The sequence below is a fragment of the Acartia tonsa genome, chromosome 6, assembly GCF_053477335.1.
Source record: "Acartia tonsa isolate MP-2025a chromosome 6, ASM5347733v1, whole genome shotgun sequence".
NCBI lineage: Eukaryota > Metazoa > Arthropoda > Copepoda > Calanoida > Acartiidae > Acartia > Acartia tonsa.
In genome coordinates this window covers 29,294,889-29,316,544 of record NC_137265.1, presented here as the reverse complement: position 1 = coordinate 29,316,544, position 21,656 = coordinate 29,294,889, and the positions used below count along the sequence as shown (strand labels likewise).

The 21,656-nt window shown below is 32.5% G+C and overlaps 1 protein-coding gene across 4 annotated transcripts in view; it reads right to left on the bottom strand.

Moving 5' to 3' along the window:
* Positions 1 to 348: 348 nt before the first annotated feature.
* The window catches only part of LOC145322327 (uncharacterized), a 26,553-nt gene continuing 5,245 nt past the window's right edge, over positions 349 to 21,656 (bottom strand). For 3 of the 4 annotated variants that reach the window (XM_080164285.1, XM_080164284.1, XM_080164287.1), the window contains exons 11-50: positions 21,459 to 21,565; positions 20,998 to 21,150; positions 20,715 to 20,847; positions 20,343 to 20,406; positions 20,024 to 20,108; positions 19,402 to 19,502; positions 19,114 to 19,178; positions 18,590 to 18,740; positions 18,293 to 18,360; positions 17,956 to 18,041; positions 17,573 to 17,719; positions 17,282 to 17,361; positions 16,730 to 16,894; positions 16,247 to 16,333; positions 15,762 to 15,882; positions 14,122 to 14,189; positions 13,590 to 13,932; positions 13,264 to 13,333; positions 12,753 to 12,864; positions 12,349 to 12,504; positions 12,000 to 12,052; positions 11,597 to 11,733; positions 11,239 to 11,308; positions 10,759 to 10,835; positions 10,251 to 10,382; positions 9,685 to 9,726; positions 8,824 to 9,130; positions 8,241 to 8,363; positions 7,456 to 7,751; positions 6,876 to 6,983; positions 6,329 to 6,523; positions 5,769 to 5,880; positions 5,039 to 5,226; positions 4,466 to 4,584; positions 3,858 to 3,993; positions 3,433 to 3,534; positions 2,944 to 3,123; positions 2,550 to 2,667; positions 1,443 to 2,340; positions 349 to 1,181 (exon numbers count right to left, since the gene is read on the bottom strand). In XM_080164285.1, coding sequence (XP_080020411.1) covers positions 986 to 1,181; positions 1,443 to 2,340; positions 2,550 to 2,667; positions 2,944 to 3,123; positions 3,433 to 3,534; positions 3,858 to 3,993; positions 4,466 to 4,584; positions 5,039 to 5,226; positions 5,769 to 5,880; positions 6,329 to 6,523; positions 6,876 to 6,983; positions 7,456 to 7,751; positions 8,241 to 8,363; positions 8,824 to 9,130; positions 9,685 to 9,726; positions 10,251 to 10,382; positions 10,759 to 10,835; positions 11,239 to 11,308; positions 11,597 to 11,733; positions 12,000 to 12,052; positions 12,349 to 12,504; positions 12,753 to 12,864; positions 13,264 to 13,333; positions 13,590 to 13,932; positions 14,122 to 14,189; positions 15,762 to 15,882; positions 16,247 to 16,333; positions 16,730 to 16,894; positions 17,282 to 17,361; positions 17,573 to 17,719; positions 17,956 to 18,041; positions 18,293 to 18,360; positions 18,590 to 18,740; positions 19,114 to 19,178; positions 19,402 to 19,502; positions 20,024 to 20,108; positions 20,343 to 20,406; positions 20,715 to 20,847; positions 20,998 to 21,150; positions 21,459 to 21,565 — 5,951 coding nt within the window. In that variant the 3' untranslated portion in view covers positions 349 to 985. Of the gene's footprint in view, positions 1,182 to 1,442; positions 2,341 to 2,549; positions 2,668 to 2,943; positions 3,124 to 3,429; positions 3,535 to 3,857; positions 3,994 to 4,465; positions 4,585 to 5,038; positions 5,227 to 5,768; positions 5,881 to 6,328; positions 6,524 to 6,875; positions 6,984 to 7,455; positions 7,752 to 8,240; positions 8,364 to 8,823; positions 9,131 to 9,684; positions 9,727 to 10,250; positions 10,383 to 10,758; positions 10,836 to 11,238; positions 11,309 to 11,596; positions 11,734 to 11,999; positions 12,053 to 12,348; positions 12,505 to 12,752; positions 12,865 to 13,263; positions 13,334 to 13,589; positions 13,933 to 14,121; positions 14,190 to 15,761; positions 15,883 to 16,246; positions 16,334 to 16,729; positions 16,895 to 17,281; positions 17,362 to 17,572; positions 17,720 to 17,955; positions 18,042 to 18,292; positions 18,361 to 18,589; positions 18,741 to 19,113; positions 19,179 to 19,401; positions 19,503 to 20,023; positions 20,109 to 20,342; positions 20,407 to 20,714; positions 20,848 to 20,997; positions 21,151 to 21,458; positions 21,566 to 21,656 lie in introns of all 4 variants that reach the window. The other variant, XM_080164286.1, reaches the window with a different exon arrangement.

The window sequence follows — 21,656 nt, the reverse complement described above, 5'->3', positions numbered from 1 at the left end:
ATGAGTAAACTCCAATTTCAGAGGTGGATTCTTAGAAAAAATTGCCCCGCTAATCGCTTAGTGGGGCAAAACTGTTTTCGTGAAAAATCCACCAAAATCACATTAAAAATCTACAAAATTAAACAAAATCATAGAAGGGTTATTTATATAAGATTTTATTTAATTTTTTAGATTTTTTATGCGATTTTGGAGAATTTTTCACGAAAACAATTTTGCCCCACTAAGCGATTAGTGGGGCAGATTTTTTTAAAGAATCCACCTCAGGTGTTTTCTCATTCCTATACATGAGTACAACACTATGAATTCAACACAACAAAAATCTACTAATTCAGTAAATAAACAATCATGATTTGTATAAACAATTTAAAATATCACATCAATAAAGCACAAATAGATTTGCCTTGCTTACTTTATTAAAAAAATTAGGAACTTAAAATATTTTTTGTTTATTAATTTACAGGTGATTTAAAAACCTGTACTTTTTAAAATTACAATAAATAACAATTTGTAATATAAATAAAATATAAAAAATTGTAAAAAAATTGAATAAAACTGTAAAACATTGATATTAAGTTTTATGGTTTCTAAATTACTGAACAGAACAGACAAAATTTTAAATATTGACCAAGAGAATTATTTTTGAATTTTGAATACCAAGAGAGCTCCTCTTATTTGACACAAATAATATTATTTCTCCTTTGTTTCTTATAAACTTTGTCCGTCATACTCTAAAATCAGCTTCAAAATTAATAACTAGTTAACCAAAAAAAGTTACTTGGTTATTTTGCAGGTAACCCATCAATCCAACCTTCATCCCTTTTTATTTTAAATACAATATTGTGCTACTCCTTAGGTTAGGCAAGAGTTCATAGTGAGCAAAGCTTAATTACTTCAAAAGGAGGTTCCTATGTAGACAGGAAGAAAATTTTGAAAGGGGGGAGGGGTAAGGCTGGTCTACTAGCATTATAATTCGTTAAACTATCAATTAAATTTTTTGCACTTCAAGACCATTCAGAGTCGGCATAAATTTTCCAGAATACACTTCTGCTTCTTCAGATTCAATGCCGCGTTGTGTTACTTCAGTGCGCATAATGCCGCGTATCTTTGCCACTTGTATGGCAGTTGGATCAACAGTCTGAAGGCTGGAGGGCATTTTTCGAAGCTCTGTTATATCACAATACCTAGTAACAAAACAGTTATTTTTCATATTTAAAATTCCAGGTTATGAAACTATTATATTACATTTAAATTTTTTTTGTAGACATATCAATTTGCAATATGAGGATATTAAATGTTTGAATAGATGGACAATTCATTAATTGGACCAATAGTAACATGCTGTAATAACAATGAATTTTTTTTAGCTTGGACGGATTATTGACTCAGATTGATCATCTATAATAGTAAATATATTGCTATATTCAAAACAGTAATAAAATTACCTTATTATGGCAAAATCAATCAAGTAAACATTAGCAATGTTATTTGTCACATTCAGAATGATACATCTATACAACTTCTTATTAGTCTTAGAATCTTCTACGTATACAGCTAAACATTCTGGTGCAATAGCATCAAATGCTTCAAGGGTATCTAATTTAGTTTCTGCTAATATTTGTTCAATATTCTTTTCTGTATTAGTATTTACAATTGAGATAACACAGTTATTTTCTGATATATCAAGGATTCTAAATTTCACATCTTGAGAGAGTTTTAATTTAGGAAGATCTTTATGGATAGTAATACAATCATTTTCATTGTCTGCTATTGTTTGGAATGTATTCAAGCTAGTAATTATTCTAGGGTTTCTATGTTCAATGCTTTCTTTCATAACAGTTTCATCTTTTGGATTTTCTTCTAGTTCATTTAATTCTAATTGAGAATCATTTATAAAATGATCAATAATATTATTTCTAATGGAGCAAAGGTCTTGGGCTGAAAATTTATGTAGAATTGACAGCTTGACAATATTCAATATAACATTAGGTAAAGATCCTTCTACAGTTTGTTTCTTTCCATTCTCTTGAACACCAACGTTAACATGATAATTCTTGATCAACAATCTGTTGTTGGAGAACGCCTGACAAAGCAGCTGACCGGCTAGCTTAAATTCTTGTTGAAATTCAGTTGATGAAATTCGGATGGCTGCTTGGCCGATTTGTCTGATACTGGGCGGACAGTTGAAAAGCTTATTTTCAAGGCTGCTTAAACTAAACTCTTTTATCTTTTGGCTGTCAGCAAAAAGTAGTTGCAGAGTTTTGTCAGCAAGGCTGTTATCTGCATCATGTAGCGCCGGGTGCTTCTGATTAATGACATGTACACGGTGTCTGAGACCTTTATTAAAAGAGTGACATAAATATATGGAATTAGAGTTGCTTTCCTTTAAAGTGCCTAACGAGCTCAAAAACCCTCCCCCTTTTAAAAAACAAAAACAAAATGAAAGTGTTTTTTTATTTTCTTATCCGTGCCTCCTAATTAAAATTATTAGTAATTTTGTTACGAAAAAAATTAGATGCCAATTTATTTATATCTTAAAACTCTTCCTTTATCATCTTGATAGATATAAACATTATTGTGCTGAATGTTGCCAGGTAAGGTTAGATCACAGACAGGTTCCAGAGTCCATCGGTCCAGCCTAGCGGTCACCTTGCCCAGGCAAGAGACATTCTGAACAAACAAACGTTGTTGTCAATAAGCAGTGCCGCAATAACAAATAAACAACACTGTTTGATTAACAGCATGATTATTCACAGAAATTATAAAGATATATTCAGTAAATGTATTGTTCCTGTGTTTATCATCTTTGCTGCAACCGTGTTTTAATGTAATTAATCTTTAGATTTAGTGACGTACAATCGGTTGGACACAGAGTAACTGCACTTCAATAACGGACGAATAGCTAAATTGGTAAAAAGTATCTTCTCTTGAATATTGTATAAATACCTGTAAAATAAATGAGTTATTTTTTCCTTCGCCCAAGTACGCGCAAAGCTCCTCCTGAGCTGTGTGAATCCTTGCCGGAGGAAACACACTCATTTCATTGTCTTCATTCTTTATCTTCTGATTGGATGAGAGATATCCAACTCTTTCTCCGTTCAAATAAAGACGGACTATGTTAAGTCTGGCAACATAGAATAATGTGATATAGTACATATAATTATACAGGTAAAAAAGAAAAGAAAAAAGAACCACTATAATCCTTATTAGCGGCTACGTCCAGTTCCACAGAGGCCTCGAGGGGGGGGGGGGGAGGGGAGTGGAAGTCAAAACCCCACCTTCCATTTTAGATTTTAAAAAATATTTTTTAAAAAATCAGGTTGGGGTTATTCTTTTCAAGATATCTCTTGAGGGAGCGGAGGTAGCCTCCCCCAAAGTAGTTAAAAATCAAATGAAATATCAAATAATGATATTTATTTCTATTAATCTATTCCTTGGTTGAACTAGTTCAGCAACAAGTTTGACACCATCACTGATTAGTGTAGCCATCTCTTCGGTGGTTAATAGCCGCACATTTTCTTTGTTGTCTACCGCAACCTAGGAAAAATTTTAGTTTTTGCCTCAAAAATAAAAAAATGTAAGACACGACACACAAACCTTTAAGGCAATTATTGTGTCTTTAGATAATTCAGGAATCTAAAGGGATAAGACAATGGTAGATAAATTGATGTACATCCTATTCCTCAATTATGATACACAAAATTACTCATTCTGTAGATTATTATTAGTGGTTAAAACGTTTCGACACTCAACTTAATGAATTAAATAATAAAAAATAATTAAAATTTTGACAAAAGACCTATAATTTTGAATGATGGTCAATAATTGAAGAATTTTTGACGCAAAATTCAAAATCCTACCTTCATCGAGAACCCAGGATGCAGAATAAGCTCCTTGGGAAGTTCAAACAGCTCTGTAACCGGCAGAGACTCACTGTTACCAAAATCCAGGTAGTAAACATCTGCTTTCTGCCCTTTCAGTCCAGTTATCTTGGCCCTAAAATATAAAATACATAGGTAATAACATAAGACAGTAAACTTTAATACAGTAATAAAATAGAAAACATAACAGCATTATCAGTTTAAACACAGGGATCTTAAGGTATAATACCATGAATAATGAATTATCCCTTTCCCTTCTGTAGATTATTGGTTGCAATGTTTAAACAGTTCTGATTTGTAAAGTTGAACAGTACATTAACCCAATAAAGATTTAATAAAAGTTTCTAAAGTTTTTGAGTCAACAAACTAGATAACTTGTTTGCCTTCCATTGTATAGTTTGTTAAGTTACTTTTTATGTTAGAATATTGGAAAAAGATAAAAAAAAAGCTTCGCTACAAATAAGTTATCTTACCTATAAAATTTTCCATCTTTAGAGTATCTAGCGCAAACCATCCTTCTTTATATATACACATAATAACATATACCCAGATAATAGAGAAGCTAAGCTGCTTACAAGTTATCTTACCTGTAAAATTCTCCATCTTTTGAGTATCTAGCACAAACCATCCTTCCTTTCTCCAGCTTTTTAGGTTTGTGTGACCTGTCAACCTTGTGCTGCAAATCACTCATCATTCTTTCAAGGTCCTGCAAAACAAAAGTTTCATTTTAAGCGTGGGATTTTATATCTCCAGAAAAACTAGTTTGCATACAACTTTTCCTGCTGTCCTCAAAATATAGGGGCGTCTTAATTTTCCAGCAGCAGTCATCTTTAAGACGAAATGATTTAATTTTTTGAGCATTTTATTTAAAAAAATACTACACTAAAATTATTTCGACAAAGATGAGAAAAATTATCACTATCAATTTATCACAGCAGTCAAAGATATGGAATAGTTATAATAAGATACGGTGATAAATTCAAAAGCGTACTTAAACAGACGTATTACAAATTATGATTAACAAATCCAATCATGATTAAATGGAGGTTTCAAAGGTTTGAAGTCAACGAATTTGATAACGTAATTATAAAACGTATGAGAACAAGCATAAAATAGCAGTCCAATATCCTCTACCCTCCCTGAAAAATATGAATACTTGCCTGTAACATATATTTCTCCAGAATCCAGACATTAGATCTTGTCTCGGATGCATTACTGATAAAACAATCAATCCTGACGGCACCACAGTGGCGGAACAAGTTAAAATTCGGATCTTTGTAGCGCAGCCATTGGTTTACATTCAATGGTTTTCCATCCACTATTAAGATTCCTTCATTGCTCATTTCATCTAAAGGGATTGTTTCATAAAGGAGGTTTGGAATAAAAGCTGAATTAAATAAAGAAAGTCTAGATGATCAAGCAATTATTTGTACCAATAGGAATACAGTGTAGGAACAATCCTAACATAAAATGTTTTAAAGCGTACAGATTTTAATACAAAAAATTATTTTTTCATTTCATTCTTAAAATTTCCTTTAAGTTAGATGAATTTTTGTGTCTGATGACATTTTAGGGTAATAAGTCTATTCTAAATTTGCTCGAGTCTGTATGTCATTGAGTAAAACACAAAGATCTATTGAAAGATAATTATGTGCCTTACCGAATGGATGAATATGCCTTATTTATTTAGTAGCTGTGATATTAATAACAAAAAAGAGGATATATTTTTCGTGTATTTTCCGTAAAGTCGGGTGTAACCGTTTAGTCAAATGCTCTTGTCAAGTCAAACTGTTCTTAATAAGAGCATTTGACTAAAAGGTTACATCCAACTTTACGGAAAATACGCGAAAAAATGACCCCCTTTATCATATTCTGTTTAATGAAACATACCCTTAGTTGTGCTGGAGTTACTTGAAGACATTTTAACTATCACATGAGAGTTTAGGAGTAAATCTTCTAATTTTTCTTTGATATCAGTAGAATCTAATGCGTAATCAGCCCCCTACAGAATTAACATCATAGGATCAGTACTAGGCTTATTAATTTCGCAAAAAGAAAATGAAGTCTTGAATAACTTACTATCATAAAAGACTATTTTAACAATACTAAAGTGTTAAAGTTTATTTCCTTTGTGTTTGAAAGGCAGTTAAATAATTCTAAAAGTTTGCTAGCATTTGGTTCTATAGCCACATTATAAAATACATATATTATATATTTAATCTTTCGTATTATTAGTCAAATTTCCACTGAAAGGAAAATGAAATTTATAGTCCAAAAACCATAATAATAGATTTGACTTTATTTTTGTTAAAAATTGTCTATATTACAATGCTATAAAAAATTTTTCCTTTCTTCCGAATGGCTCAGAACCGGTTTTAATCAAACTGAAAAACGTAATATTGAGGTGCAGCCAAAAAGATATTTTTTTTTGCCTGTTGACTTATCCTTGCCTTGAGTCGAATCATTGATGCAAACTGAGAATCTTCATGGAATTTTTCGGGCAGCATCAAAACCTCGTTTTCTGGAACAACTTCGTGGTTGCCGTAGTCAATAAAATGAACTTGAACTTTGTTTTCGTTGTCATCCCTGTCCACCACTTTGGCGCGGTAAATTTCACCATCCTCGTGATATTTTACTGCATACATCTTTATAAAACAGATAAACTATAAGCTAAACACCTTAAGGTCATAAAAAAGCATGGGTAAACGCAAAAATAGATCATGAAATAAATAGGTATTAAGTTATCATTCACATAAACAGAAAAATATTAGTTTCTACTTCAAATATTAAAGTTCTAAGGCATAGAAGTAATAGTTGTTTTAAGCATATTTCAAGTGATTTATATTCAATTTGAACGTATAACAAATAAATAAAAAGTTATTAACCCTTAACATTAAGAACTTTTTAGAAGTTAGTCATGCGAGGAAGTACGGTGTTTCAAGCAATAAACCTTAAATAAATATTCATATCCAAGTTGCGCTATTAAAAGACAAATACCTTATCTACAACAATATCTTGTGACGTCTCTAGGTCATCTTTGCAGGCCGACAGTTCTTCCATTAATGTATTTAACATTTCAAGTTTCTCACCAGGTACAAACCAGATCTAATATTATAGATATTCCTACATAAGCGGTTTGGGGAAATAATCCTTTTAATAGTAACAGGATGTCTGTCTGTCTTTCTGTCTTTGAGTGTTGTACAGCAAAGGATTCCGCTAACTACTAAACCGACTTGTTTCTATTGTACAGTTAAGATAATTAAATTATAGGTCACGGACATGTTTATTACTATTTTGAGAAGGGGCGTATCCGCTTGTCAGGAGGAAGGTGTAACCAACGAACAAAATAAATCAAAAATAAGATTTGGCAACCCATTGAATTGAATTAAGCCTTTAATTTTTCTGCCAATAAAACCTCAAAATACCCTACCCATCCAACCATGGCTTAAAAGACTGAAATATGTTAAAACAGTAAATATTGACATGTGTAAATATGTGTTAATCAAGAAGTAAGGGCTTTAAATTCAAGGTACATACATATAGATGAAAGAATTCATTTGGCGATTTGTAGGAATACCTTATTCACAGCTTCCAGATAGGTGACCGATACCCCCACATCTTTTCTATCTCCCCCTGCGGGGACAGAACCTTCTTTCTTTTCAGTTTTCTCCTTTTCAAGTCGCACCATGAATGTGTTTTTGTGATAGTTCTTGAAACGCAACCTCAATAGGTTAGCAGATTTTTCTAGTATTTTCTCAAAATAAGGAAGTTTAGTATCTAGCTTACATCTGACGGCTAGTGGTGGGTAGCTTTCATATATTTCATTTGAACCATTTCTTATGTTGGCCGCTTCGTTGTTTGACAGGGTTAAACCTAAATGATTTAAACATAATTTGATACTAGAATTAAATAAGCATAAATTACGAATTTTAATAATTTGAATTAAGAGTAATGACATTAAAAACTTATCTTAAGAAATGAATATTAATTAAACTTGAGCAAAAAGTCAAGAATAACAAGAAAAGTTTGTGTCATTAAAAACTTTTCCTTTTTTACCAGCGAAAGAGGGGACAATGGGCTGTTTATTGATTTAAAAACGTTTTTTCTTGTAAGATTATCAACTTAGGGGACTTCAGTGAATTTTGATTGGTTGGTTTATTAAGTTGAGTGTTTAAACGATTCAACCACTAATCTTACCCTACAGAAGGGATAATTTTGTGTATCGTCATTGGGTATGTAAATTAATTTATAGGCCATTCATTTAGATATCTGCTTTTTACAAAGTCGTAATTTTTGTATTTAGACTAAAGAAAGGCATTTGACGATTAAAACTTTTACAAAAAATCTACATATGAGTCCAACCTGTGTCAACACAGAATATTGTTGAGTTTCCGTCCATTTCTCTGGTCACCTGACCTCTCAACCATTGTTCACCAGTATTGACCAGACATCTTTCACCAGGATTCAAGTTATCAACATTATCACCTAGTAGGATAAACCCTTATTTTGCAAGTGGACTACTTTAAAACTGGTTTATGTAAGTGTGAAAAAAATAGCTTTTAACACGTTTAATAGTAAGGGTTAGTTACATGTAAAAATTGGAAATGTACTTATGTTTGGCCTTCAGAAACATTCATTAGGTTCTATTGAAAATAGATGCTTTTTTTGAACATTTCCCATACCAATGGGAAAACAGCATGTAATTCACCAAGTCCTTAGGTAACCTCTTGAAGGCCTGGTCATAAATTTTTTTTATGAATAAAACTGACTAATTCACATCTACTATGTAACTCAATTTATCTGTAATATCAAGCTGAACAGAATAAATTCTATGCTTCCCTACTTATGGAAATAATCATTCTTCTAGTATTAATATTGCCTAATGTGTAATGTCTTCCTTTTTGTAACAATATGAGGTCCATTTCAAAAGTAAGGGATTTCCTACCTAACAATTCCTCATTTCGCAGCATATTTTCCAGATCATCTAATTTAGACTGATCTAGCTGTATCCAAAATTCTTTCCAGCCATTATGATTTGATACAAGCACACTTTTGGTTGTTCCAAGAAGCTCTTTTGGATTAAATTCTGGATACAGATTTGCTTGTATTTTATTGGAAGATCGGTTGTTAGTTTTTTCTTTTTCTTGGCTGTTCCGTTCACTTAGTAATTCAGAATCTTTTTTCCTGTTCTTTTTAAGTCTTTCTTCACCAATATTTCTGTGGTTAGCATTGTTGACTGTATTGTTTAAATCCTTTCATCATAGAATAATAAGCAATAGAATACAATCTGTGGAATTCCGATAAGTTTCAGTGTGAAGATTAGTCATAAAATAAAAAATTTTGCAATATTTTTTTTTAGAAATATTGACTATTTCAATAACATATAGTGTGTTTATAAGGCTTTTAGTAAATAATATAGAAATACATGAGCAAGCATAATATTAAAGTATTAACAAAAATTAATACGATTTAACTAAAAGCTAATAGAACAAATAAATTTTCCAGTATGGCTTCGAAACCGATTAATATCCTCTGGATTAGAACCGGTTCTCAGCTACACTGGAATCATGTATCATATCGTATTATAGACAACTTTCTACGAATTTTAAAATGCAAATTAAATAAATATTAAAATGCAATTAAAACCAGTTTTGTTAGCCCGGACCTTCGGCCCCGAGGGGCTTACAAAACCAGAATTATTCCTAAAATTTATCATTTTGCTATTCCGCGGATAGCTGTCTATGATACGATGCGATAAATAACTATACTTTTTAAAATCTTATTTGTGTGCTTTATTATTGTATGCCTTGACTAGACTAGCAGCTACAGATCCATTATTCAGATTCACCTGAAATTTGTTTATTTAGGCTTAAATATTTTCTTTCAATCTTTTTGAATTCAGACATGCTTTAGCGAATTATGTAGAACTATCGGGTAAGCCCATAGAGGCTCCAAAAAGCACTTTAAAGGGAGGGATTGGGGAAAGTTGACCATAAATTTTTAAACGAGAAATTCTTTTTGGGGGCTGAAGGTAATTTCAAAACACAAGACAGCTCAACGTCCTGTTACTTTTATATAAGGATCAAAACAAAGATTAGCTTGTTCTTAACTTAAGCTTCGCCCGCCCTATACTTTTTGGAAAATCTATACTCCATACCAAAGAAAATTACTTTCTTTTTTAAAAATTAAATAGTTCCATGAAAAAAATATATCTCTCAAACTTACGGCTTCAAAATTCCACCCACCCTTATCCGAAACCTGTAAAACAAATTACCCCCAAGATCAAAAGTATATAAAGGGGAAAAAAATCTACCTATTCACAAACAAAATCTTCTTTTTTGTTTAAAATTCTTCATTAGAAAAAAGATTCACCTGACACACTTTTCCAGCCTTAACAATATGCACGGAGTATTGTGAATCAGAAAAGTATTTAGCATAACTTGACTTCATTTTCTCCCAGTTCTCTGCCAGATCATCAACTCCAACCAAGGAACAGTTTATAGCCTGAATTATGGCAAATATATTAAGTAATCAAGTTTAAACTACCTTTTTTACAAGATATTTAGACATTCTTGGTGGTTTCTCTCTAAGGGATTTATCAAGCAAAGAAACCTTCCTCCTTTATTAGAAAAAATTGTAAAAAGGAGAGGAAAAAGGGGTTCTGTGCTCTCTAGGCATTTTGAGGGAAAGCAACAAATACTCTTATTTCTTAACGTATCCGCGGAAAACTTCTAACAAATGGATGTAATATGTATCAAATTACAAATAAAATAAATAACTACTAACATGTCATATACAATTTATTATATGTTAACCTTTTAGACCATCAGAAGCTTTATCCTATAAAAGAAACGCCTGTTCGGAAAAAATATTTGAATACCTGTATTGGAAGCTTTCCAAATTCTTGGGGAAGAGCCAAAACATTTATATCATCAACTTTGTCAGTATTTCCAAAATCTAAACATTATAAGTTGTCATGAATACTGGTGCCTGTTTGAGATGAAAAAAGATTACTGCCCTTTCGTTTAAAGGCTTACAAACTTTAACATCTAGAAATCATTTTTGAAACTTACAAGTTAAATAAGATTGATATCATTAAATATTTCAAAAAGTTTTCTTGGTGGAAGAAGTGAAACCTATACGTCTTTTGTTCAATTATCTTCTCCATATAACGAATCCGTTATATAATAAGACTATGACCTACGACCTATGTCAATCCGACCTAGTAGGGTTGTAAAAATGGGAAATTCTATCCAATATACGCGGCATTGTGTATATTTCGCATTCTGTTTATCTTTAAATTTTAGGCTTATAATATTCTCACAATAAAAACTGATTTATAAAGGAAACAAAACTTTACCTACGAAATAAACGTCAACAAACTTATCTCTTTGGCCAACAACCTTTCCACGATACCAACAATCATCCATCTTAAAAAAATATGAATTAAAAATCTATCAACAAATATTAAAATGGCCTTTAATGCTGTTATGTCAGACGCACGTGTGCAAAGTATAGCGTGAGTAGAAGGAATGCTTCAGCCTATAAACAAGTGAAACTTATTACAATGCATAATTAGGGTTTTATAAAAACTTTAATGTTTAAATACACTAACATAATATGTCAGTTATGAACAATACCCACATTTGTATGAATTTTACACAAGTAATTTTGATAAACCATGAGCGAAATGCCGCGCCTCTCTTAAAACTTCTTACCGAATATTTCGCCGCCACTGGAGTGCCTTTCTTCCACTGTTTCGGATCAAATGGTCCACTTCTAAACTCTGACTGCATGTCCTCCATCAAATTATCAAAATCTGTGGCGTGCCTCTCCAGTTGGATGTAGAAATTTCCTGCATTTCAGGGATAAAGGATTAATAAGGAAAATAAAAGAATGCTACTTGGTTAAGGTAGTATAATAAGATAAATATCAACGGATAAGACAATGGACGATGAAGTTTTAAGCCAATAGATAAGATATAGTGGTTAAAAAACTTATGGTAGCTGTATAATTTACAGTCCGCTAATATCCTCCAATTCACTGCATTATGCAGATGCACTTATTTTTTTTCCAAGTTTTTGTTCTCAATTATTTAATATGAAAATCCTTTTAGCCTGCCTGGGTCAAACATCCAACTGATTTTTCCCTGCAACTTCATACCAGCATGCAACCTTAAAAAAGGATGGATATATCCAAAGAAGACAATTGTAAAGTGTTTTCCTAAACATTTTTGTAATATATACCTTTTGTAAAAAAAGATTCAGAAAGAAACTAGTTGAGTAAAAGCTGAGCATAAAAGAGAAAACTGTAAAATTGCAACAAAAAAACCATTTGTTTAAATTCGACTACATAGTGACTATTTATATTAACGGAGTGTGGGGACAAATGACACAAATAAATAAAATGAACATAAATAATCTAAATTAAACGCATAAATAGTAGCTACGCTAGAAAAAAATAAACTTACTTAGGAAAAGTAAATGATTGGGTGACTGGTTTAGACAGAATAACCTCTCTAGCAGCTCTTCTCTCGCGCAGGCTATTCCTCAAATCTCCACGCTCAAACCTTTTCTGTTCACGTTTGTTGGCATTTCTAAAATCCATTCCACGGTAGCCCTCACTTCTAAAGAGGTAGCACCATGATAAGATAAGGGCAATTCAATGGGTATTTTAAGCTACGTACACAATATTTATCGCATTGAATTATAGACAGCTTTCCGTTGATTTTAAAATGAAAAATTATAAGATTAAGACCAGTTTTAATTTAACATTCGCGAACAATTGACTATAATACGATGCTATACATGACATATGAATATGGCTTAGATCCGTTGAGTTCAATAGTTTAAATTTATATTTATAGTTCTGTACCTATCATTTCGTTCTCCAGCACGACCAGGGGGAGGGCCACCATCACCAAACTCTCTTGGGATATCTCCTCCTCTTCTGTTAGCCTGGTATCTTGAGTTTCCACCCTGATATGTTGCTTATTTTGAGACCTTTTTAACATTACATATGACGAAAATAACCATTATTTTTAGGTTAAAAATGAGGAAAAGGTAAGAGGAAAAGATGTTTTTTCAACATTCATTTTAATGTATCTACACAGTTTAAGAGGATTATTTCAGAGTACCTCAAGTATGGAATATTTTATATTTGTGGCAGTCTACACTAATTAGGCAGTTTATGTAATATTCAAAGCACACAAACACAATAAACTCAATTAAATCCGATTATTTTTATTTTATTTCTAAAAGTATTGAACTATCAAGTTAAGATGTTTTTGGATCGAAAAAACAAATACAATAATGACTGTCTCTTGTAAATAATGGTATCTAAAAAAGTGAAAAATTGAAACTCAAAAATGTGCATTCCTGATATGCAGCATCATCATTTCTTGTATAGACCCCGCTGGGTTCAACTGTTCCACGGCGACCACCAGGGGGTCCTGACCAATTAGATAAACAGATAAAATTAAATAATTAAAAGAACAAGGTTCAACTAAAAACTTTAAGAAGTGTTATCTTTTTCGACATTAAAGAATGTGAATTATTTTTAACATGGAATCTTCTGGCAACTTTAAGGGATCGAATTCAAAATTTTCCACTTAAAAGACTTTGGAAACACAAATGACTAAGTTTTTCGGAGTAGCCCAATTTAAGGCCTAATCTCAATATCATTTCAAATACGTTTATCTAAATTTCCTGATGCAATATTGCGTCCAGTAAATTCTGAAGGATTATTAATAGTTTCATTTGGTGGAGGTTGCTGCAGGCTGTGGTTTACTCCTCTTACATATTTATTCTTTGGCGGCTGTAAGTGTACAGCATTGTTGACAACTCTTGGTGGGGGATGTGTGGGTCGCGTCATTTTGTGTATTGAATATGGCTCAAACATGACAGGTTTTTGTGGGGGCGACGCTTCTTTTATGGCGCGCATGATATGAGTATTTTTTAGGCTGGCACTCGGGTTGGGGGTTATTTTTACTATCACAATTTCACCAGATTCACGAACTTTTTGCACCTCTACAAAACAATCTTGAAAATTTGCCCTAAATTAAACAATTTACAAATAAAAGCAACAAAACGCCAAGTAAATAGAAAATTTCAAAAAATATACAATTAAGACCAATATAAAACAACATCAATAAAAATATGTAGGTATTGTTTTTTGCTTTAGGTTTTTAGTATAGAAGTTCTTAATGCCATTTTCACGTTTTAGCATCTTAAAATATTTATACCTGATATTATTATCCGCTAGTGGAGAAGGAAAACCAAGGCTACATTGAAAACCAAATTCAGGAGGGCTCTAAATTATTTCATTTGTAGTACGTACAACTAATCTATGATAACCAGTGCAGTGATATAAGGGATGATAGACATAATTATCATTTCTGCTAAATTAAAATTATTAGTTTATGAGTTTAGACACTGCTGATTTAAACAAACCAATCAAAAGTTTAAAAATACCCATATTTTTTAAAACTTTTAATTGATAGAGCATGTTGATTAAACAATAGAAATAGGAGAGAAGAACTATAGTGTGAACCCCTTTTTCGTAAATCTGACAAAGGAACTCCTCCAGCTGACAAAAAAACTTTAAAATTTTTCGAGTATATAATTTCTAGAAAGCTAACTTTATATTAAGGAATTCAACAATTCATAGCTAACTTATTAAAGAATTTGTAATATGCTTTACACTATACTAGAAAATAAATTTTAACACGATATAATTTACGTGAGAAAAGCTTTATCTTAAGAAATGCGACTATTTACAGCTGACTCTTTATATGAACAAAATGAAAAAAATATGCCCTTTCCATTTCCCATATGTGTACAGTGTATACACAGTACAACGCTAGGTCCTGTTGAAAACGTAACGAACGTACTGTTGTATTGCTATTTGTTGTTATTTTATTTTAATATAATTTATTTCGAGGTAAACATGAAACAAACTATGAATTTATGTATTTTAAATGTTTATAATAGATACGAATTACGAATTAAAGATTATAAATCATGTACATTTGAAGTCCAAGATATTATTTTTTTGTTTTAATAGAAACTCAAGAAAAAAATATGATTTTATTAACTTAAATTCATAAAGGGATTTTTATTATTTTACAATGATTGCAATAGATCAAGCATATTTATTATTAATGCACAGATAAAACATAGATGTGAAACAACAATATGAAGGCAGTACTTCATGTGATGGACTTGATTCGAGTAAAAGTTGAAAGAATAGCTCTAATTATCTCTAATACAAAATCTAGAAAACTTCAGTTTAATTCAACCAATGAGATTTCATGTATGCTCCGATGCGATTCATTTATTGGCTCAATCAGACATTCCCTCTCTTTCTTAGTACCTTTATTGATTAAACATTAGAGTAAAACACTAGAGGGAGAAAGGGTTAAATAACTATATCTCCCAATCGCAACCGTCTTGAGCAACCTTTCTATTGGGTCATTGAAAATCAACCAATGGTATCGCTTATATTACACAGCCAAGTAGCAGAAAATAATTTAGAAGCAGACGAAAGAGGTCTTTAAAAATGAAGGGAGGCAATTGTCTGTATATACATCTATACTATAGATCTGTTGATTAAACTTTGGCCACAAGTATAATTTATGTCCTATGGTCCACCTTAATAAAAACACTCTAAATTAACCTAATCCGTAATACTTCAGATTATGTTCTTTCAATATTCAACTATATTAGCTCAAACAAATCCACCACTCAAAGTTTATATTTTAAACTTTTAATTTTAAAATTCGTGCGTACATGGAAAAAGCAATATGTTATGCTTATTAATAATTATAATTTTGACGAACGAAAAAGTAGTTCTTTAGATAAACATGCTTCCCTATTTTTTTACCTGAAATTGTTGGGGAAGTGTCATGAGGCATGATTTGTCCACCCTTTTCATACCCCCAACATCTAGAATTCTTATATCAGCTGTTGACTTCTGTTCTGACAATACTTTGCACCGGTAATACCTAAAGGAGGATAATTATGTCCTCCAGTAGCGCAGCAACAATTTCAATCTTTTTCATTGTTTTTTTTACTTTGTAGGTATTTTGAAAAATCCGCAATATCTACCATTTTTTTGACAGAAAATTAAAATGAAAACCTACCTATTTCACTCGATGGATTATAAAATGGTGCTTTCCCAGTGCCTGGCGAGCACAGAACCGCTCCAATGCCTAGGTGCGAGGCTACCCTATACCCTTTTTGACCTAACCTAACCTACCCTAAAGTAAAATCACCCCACCCCCCTCCCCCTTTTTTCAATTTGTTTCAAATAGTGGGTTTTACTTTGCTCAACAAGGCACTTTGAAGGAAACTATAAAACTAACTTACTTGAAATTAGAATTGGAGGTATCAACAATGCCACAAACTTCTCCAACATGTGATTCAGTAAAGTTCTCATACAAACATATTCCACATCTAGAAAAATTTCTTTTATTAAAAGGAAAATCAGCAAAAAAAATCAAATTTAAAAAGAAAAGTTTTCATGGCAACTGATGCCTTTTTTAAATAAAAAAAAAAGTTAAACATACAGTAAGATTTATAGATTTATGATATTTTTTTTCAAAAATATAAAATCACGAGTCCTTGGTAATCATAAAAATCCATTAAAATAATGAAACCTCTGTTAAGCGTAACGAACAAACAAACAAACAAACGGACAGACAAACTTTTAGGGGACCATCGATTTAGAAATTCTAAAGGCCATACAAATGACGAGAAAGCATTGATTTTTTTTGAATTGGTGGAAGAAGTGAAAACTATACCTATGCCTTTTTGAAGTGTACTAGCTTGGTACACTATAAAAAAATCTACCTGCTATAATATTCTGCCAAATTGGCAAGAAAAATGGCAAACTCCGCTCCATTAGAGCCTCTCTGTCCATAAAAACAATTTGTGCTCTCAAAATGTGTGACAAGGAGGACTGTGGGGGAGTCGCTCATGGTCTGGGACAGGGCTAGTTGCGACACCATCCGACCTTTTAGTAACATATAGTTTTACATCTTTTAGGAAGTTTAAGGTTTAAACAGATTTAAATGTCTTCTAATCAGAGAAGCTTTATAGTCTTTTATTTGCGGTTATTTTTGTCCTGTGAAGAAATATCATATTATTTAAACCAACAATAAACTGTAGTGATCATTATGAGAGATAAATAGTTCACCCCTAATTATGATAGACAAAATAACCCCGTTTGTAGATTAAAGTTATTCGTTAAAGATCAGAAACTGCTGGTTTGTACAACCCAATCAGGATGATATGAAGTCCTGACTTTTCAGCTAACGACTGAAAGAACGTATTTAGTTTATGAAATTTTGGGAACCAGTATCAATCTCCTACTTCCAGGGTAGATGTAAAGTATACATTCCTAGTTCACTGTTAATATTCAGTATTGGATGGACAGTTGTGCTTGCTTGAACCACACACAGGTTACTCAGCACTTTCTCAACCTAAACATAATCCTTGAATAACAGGATATCAGACTGTCTGTTTGTACCAAGGGATTTCGCTAACCGCTGGACCTATATGGTTTTCATTGACATTGAAGCTTCACAAAGACCTGGGGAAGGTTTTGAAATAAATGGGGGTGGGGGTGGGGGGAGAAAAACTACTGAATAATAACTGACAGACAAATTAATACAAAACTTAACAAACAAATACCTTGATTCTAAACAGGTTATCCTGAACAAGGTCCAAGAAAGGTTTGACCAGAGATTCAGTTTGAATGTTGGCAAAGTTTCCGTCAAGCCTGCAGGGGACAGCCTGAGCAGGCAGACAGGTCACCAGGCTAGCAGGGATGCTGTACACCTAGAAAATTAGATTTTATTTGTTTGCAATTTTTTTATTTCATAATTTTAATAGTTTAAAGAGCTAAAACATAACTTAATAGGCTATAGATTAAGTAACAACCAAAAGATAACTAACTCTATGATTGCACGATCTTTGTCTGTAAAATCTAACTGTAGTGTGCATAGTAATGAAATTAGATGGACCGGTTTTTTGTCAAGGCATTTCTTCAACTTTAAAAAAAGATAATAAAGAACCTGATTCATCCAAACAGCGTCGGAATTGCCAAAGTCAACAAAATCCACAATCATTTGTCCTGGTTTTAGATTGTGCCCACCTGTGCCTAAAAAATAAAACATTTAGTTTGCAGCTACATGCGTCCTATTTTAACTCTTAAAGAACAAATTATCGATTTACTTAAAAAGAAAATGACATAAATGTAAATGACAACAATATTGAAACTCCTGACAAACTTACATCTAAATATTATTTATTCTCAATAATACAAGACTAACAAAAATAGACCTGCCTATTCCTAATCTAAACACATGTCAAAGAATGGATAGACATACCACTGCTTAAAATAAATCCTACCTGGCGCTTCAACTCTGGCCCTGTACCAAACTCCATCAGTATACTGGGCCAAGCAAGGGGTTCCAGGTCTAGAAAAGATAATAACACTGATAACAAAAGCAAATAAATTTTATTTTATTGGGAATTAAGACTAATAATCTCATTAAAATATTGATAACAATGGCTTGGATGAAAAAAGAAATACAAAAAGAAATCACAAAAACCTTCCAAGCTGAAGTACTTTTATGTTGTGATGTGACATACGTACGGGGAAATGAAATTGTCTTAATTAAAGAGTAGATGCACTACTATAACTACCTTGGCGGTTCTGTGAGAGGCATGGGGTTAGACTTGACCAAGTTGGTGATCTCCCGCATTATCTGTTGGATTTGGTTGGTGGTGTCGGCCCTCTGAACATAGAACAGACCCGGGCCCTTGCCGTGGTAACTTAGGTATACATCAACAGTTCCTAACAAACATTGGATTTATTTTTCTAGTTGTTCAATCACAAAATAATCCGTCCAACTTTAAAAGGACTTTCTAGCCTAGTATAATGATTCATTCCCATAATAACGACGAATAAGTCTGGGGGGATGGAACATTGGGCTGTTTATAACACTAGTTCCAAAGTTTAAAATTAATGTTTTTTTATTTGTTAGATTATCAAATTTGGGGACTTTTATTGTAATTGGTTGGCTTGTTCATTAAGTTGAGTGTCCAACCACTAATTGTAATCTAAAGAAGGGGCAATTTTGTATATCATCATTGGGGATGTACGTACATCAATTTATCGTCCATAGTCTTATCCCCTTAGGTCCTGCATAAATAGTAAGAAATTATACCTAAAAGCTCAACTTGAGTGTAGGAAATAGAACTTCTAGCTGTACTGGGTATCACAGGAGTCATTCTAAATAAAACAAAAATTAAGAAGGGTGATTTTTTTCTTATAAATCCGAGATTTTTGTCACCACAACAATATTCATATTTGAATTTTAAGAGCAAAGAAAGTTGAGAAAACCCCAAAATTATTTAGGTTTTACGAAAAAATCACCTATTTTCGCAAGTGAATCATTCATATTACAAATTAAATGACAAAAGGAAAACTGCATTAATGGATATTGGACACCTACCTATTCCACTGAGTTTTGTTGGCCATCCTGTTTGCTGGATTGCTGATACCATTTTGTGAAGCATTTGTGCTGCCAGTACTTCCCAACCAGAGACGTAGTTCCTGTACGTACACATAAAAGTATTGGCTATAAATGAAAGTTTAGTTAACCAGGAGTTTGCATTGTGTTAGAGGTTGTGTAAAACTGTGTTGAGGAGGGAAAAAGGATTTCATTTTTCATGCAGGGGTGTATATTCTGCACAAGATTTATTTTTTTCCCCCGTCTTAAATGTTTTTTTATTTCCCCCCCCCCCCCCTAGTTTTTTCTCACCAAGTAGGGGGGGGGGGGGGAATGGAAAAAAATGGTTTCAGTTTTCTTAATTTTTATATTTTTTTCCCCCTCCAACCACTTCAACCACTTATTTTTTTATTACCCCCCCCCCCCCTGAGCCGGGGAAACCATGTAGAATATACACCCCTGTTTTCATGTTGAAAAGGCTCTTAGGCACTCAGGCATATATAACAAATCACAAATGTAGGAAATAATGCATTTGCCTATAATGGGTAATTGTATCTCATTCTCTATAAGGAATGTCAAGACAATCAAAGGGCTTGTTGTCTGTAGGATGTTGCACTAAAATTACCTGTCCTAGATCCACAGAATCTTCATAGAGTTGAACAATATTCAAGTTACCAAAGTATCCGCCCCCAGGCTCTAGGGACATAACCCTACACAAAAAATTAAGGGTTAGTATAACGGAATTGCATATCTTCCTGGGCCTGGCGGTACCAATTCCCAAAATATTTATTATAATCCCTGGGCCAATAAAAAGCTTTATTGAAGATGAGATCCATATGATATATGAGCATAGGGGTCTAAGATCTTAAGATACAGAAGCAAACTGACAGACATTCTGATATTTTTTTTATTAGAAAAACAAATAATAAAAAAAAACTTTTAACCTGCAATTCAATGATTTGCTTGATAGTGAATCAAGTTTATTTCTCGCCATGTCAGCTTGGGTCCCTAAAAATTTTTTTTTTTTTTGTTAGGTAAGTATATTTCTTATCACATAAAAATATAGGTAACCATTTTTTTTAACAAAGCAATTCCAAATACTATTTATTAGTGCATATACTTAATCAATGACCTTTGGCTTAAAAAACTTAGGGGAATTTGATTAAATTTTGATAGGTAGGTTCAAAACAAAAACTTTTAAACCAATAATTTTAAGTCTGGGGAAAGGTTAATATTGTTTATCATCATTGGGAATGGACATTTATCTATTCAGGGTCGGTTGTCTTATCATTATAGATGCCTGATATAATACATACCTGTAACATTTTCTGGCCACTGGTAGAGCCTGCAGGGTACTGCCAGCATTTCAGCAGACAGGTAGGGCTCTGGAAGTTCGTAAACCTGGTCAGGGGACAAACTTTCTGTGTTGCCATAATCCATATATTGAACCTTAATTAAAAAGAATATTTAATCAAGAATATTTCATCTTAAAATGTTTTTTTTTCATGTTTATTTCAAAATCATACTGGAATAGTTATCAGAAAAGAAAATGTTACTATATCCAAGTTGAAATGTATTTTTGTATGAAATATTAATTACCTCAACTGAATCACCTCTTGAAAGAATGACAGCTCTGTAGATACTGTTGTCCATAGAATATCTAGCTAAACATGGAGTACCACATTCTATCTGGCCTCTTGGTAACTGATTCAACTTCATACTGTTGATTCTTCTCATTAAATCTTCCAATTTCTTTTTAAAAATATTAAAATTCGATTAGTTAGGTAAAAATAGGGATATGATCTTGCTTTTAAAAAACTTTTGCAAATATTCTAGCAAGAAGTAAAAAACGTATAAACGGCATTTTATAAAATTATGTATAAATGAAAATTTTACTTAAAGTGCCTGGACGGGCATAGAACCCCCCAACCCCCCCTCTATCCTTCATTTTAAATTAACTGAAAATAAGGTTGAGGGGATAGTTTCTATTTTGTTTGGTAATTACTTCAGTTCAGGTTTGGAGGCACTCTCATTGATACCATTAATAAAAAAAAACACACCTCGTTAAAATTTTGCAGCTGTATGAAGAAGAATGTTGGTCCTTGTTCTACACTAGAAATGGTAACTGGATACCAGGTACCAGGATCAAGGGACAATGCCCGCACCTCTGGAAAAAGATGTTCCATAAAATAGATAACATTTCAGAAGATCAAAAAAAGTGGAGGGCTAAACCACCCCTCCCAGTCCCCATAAACCTC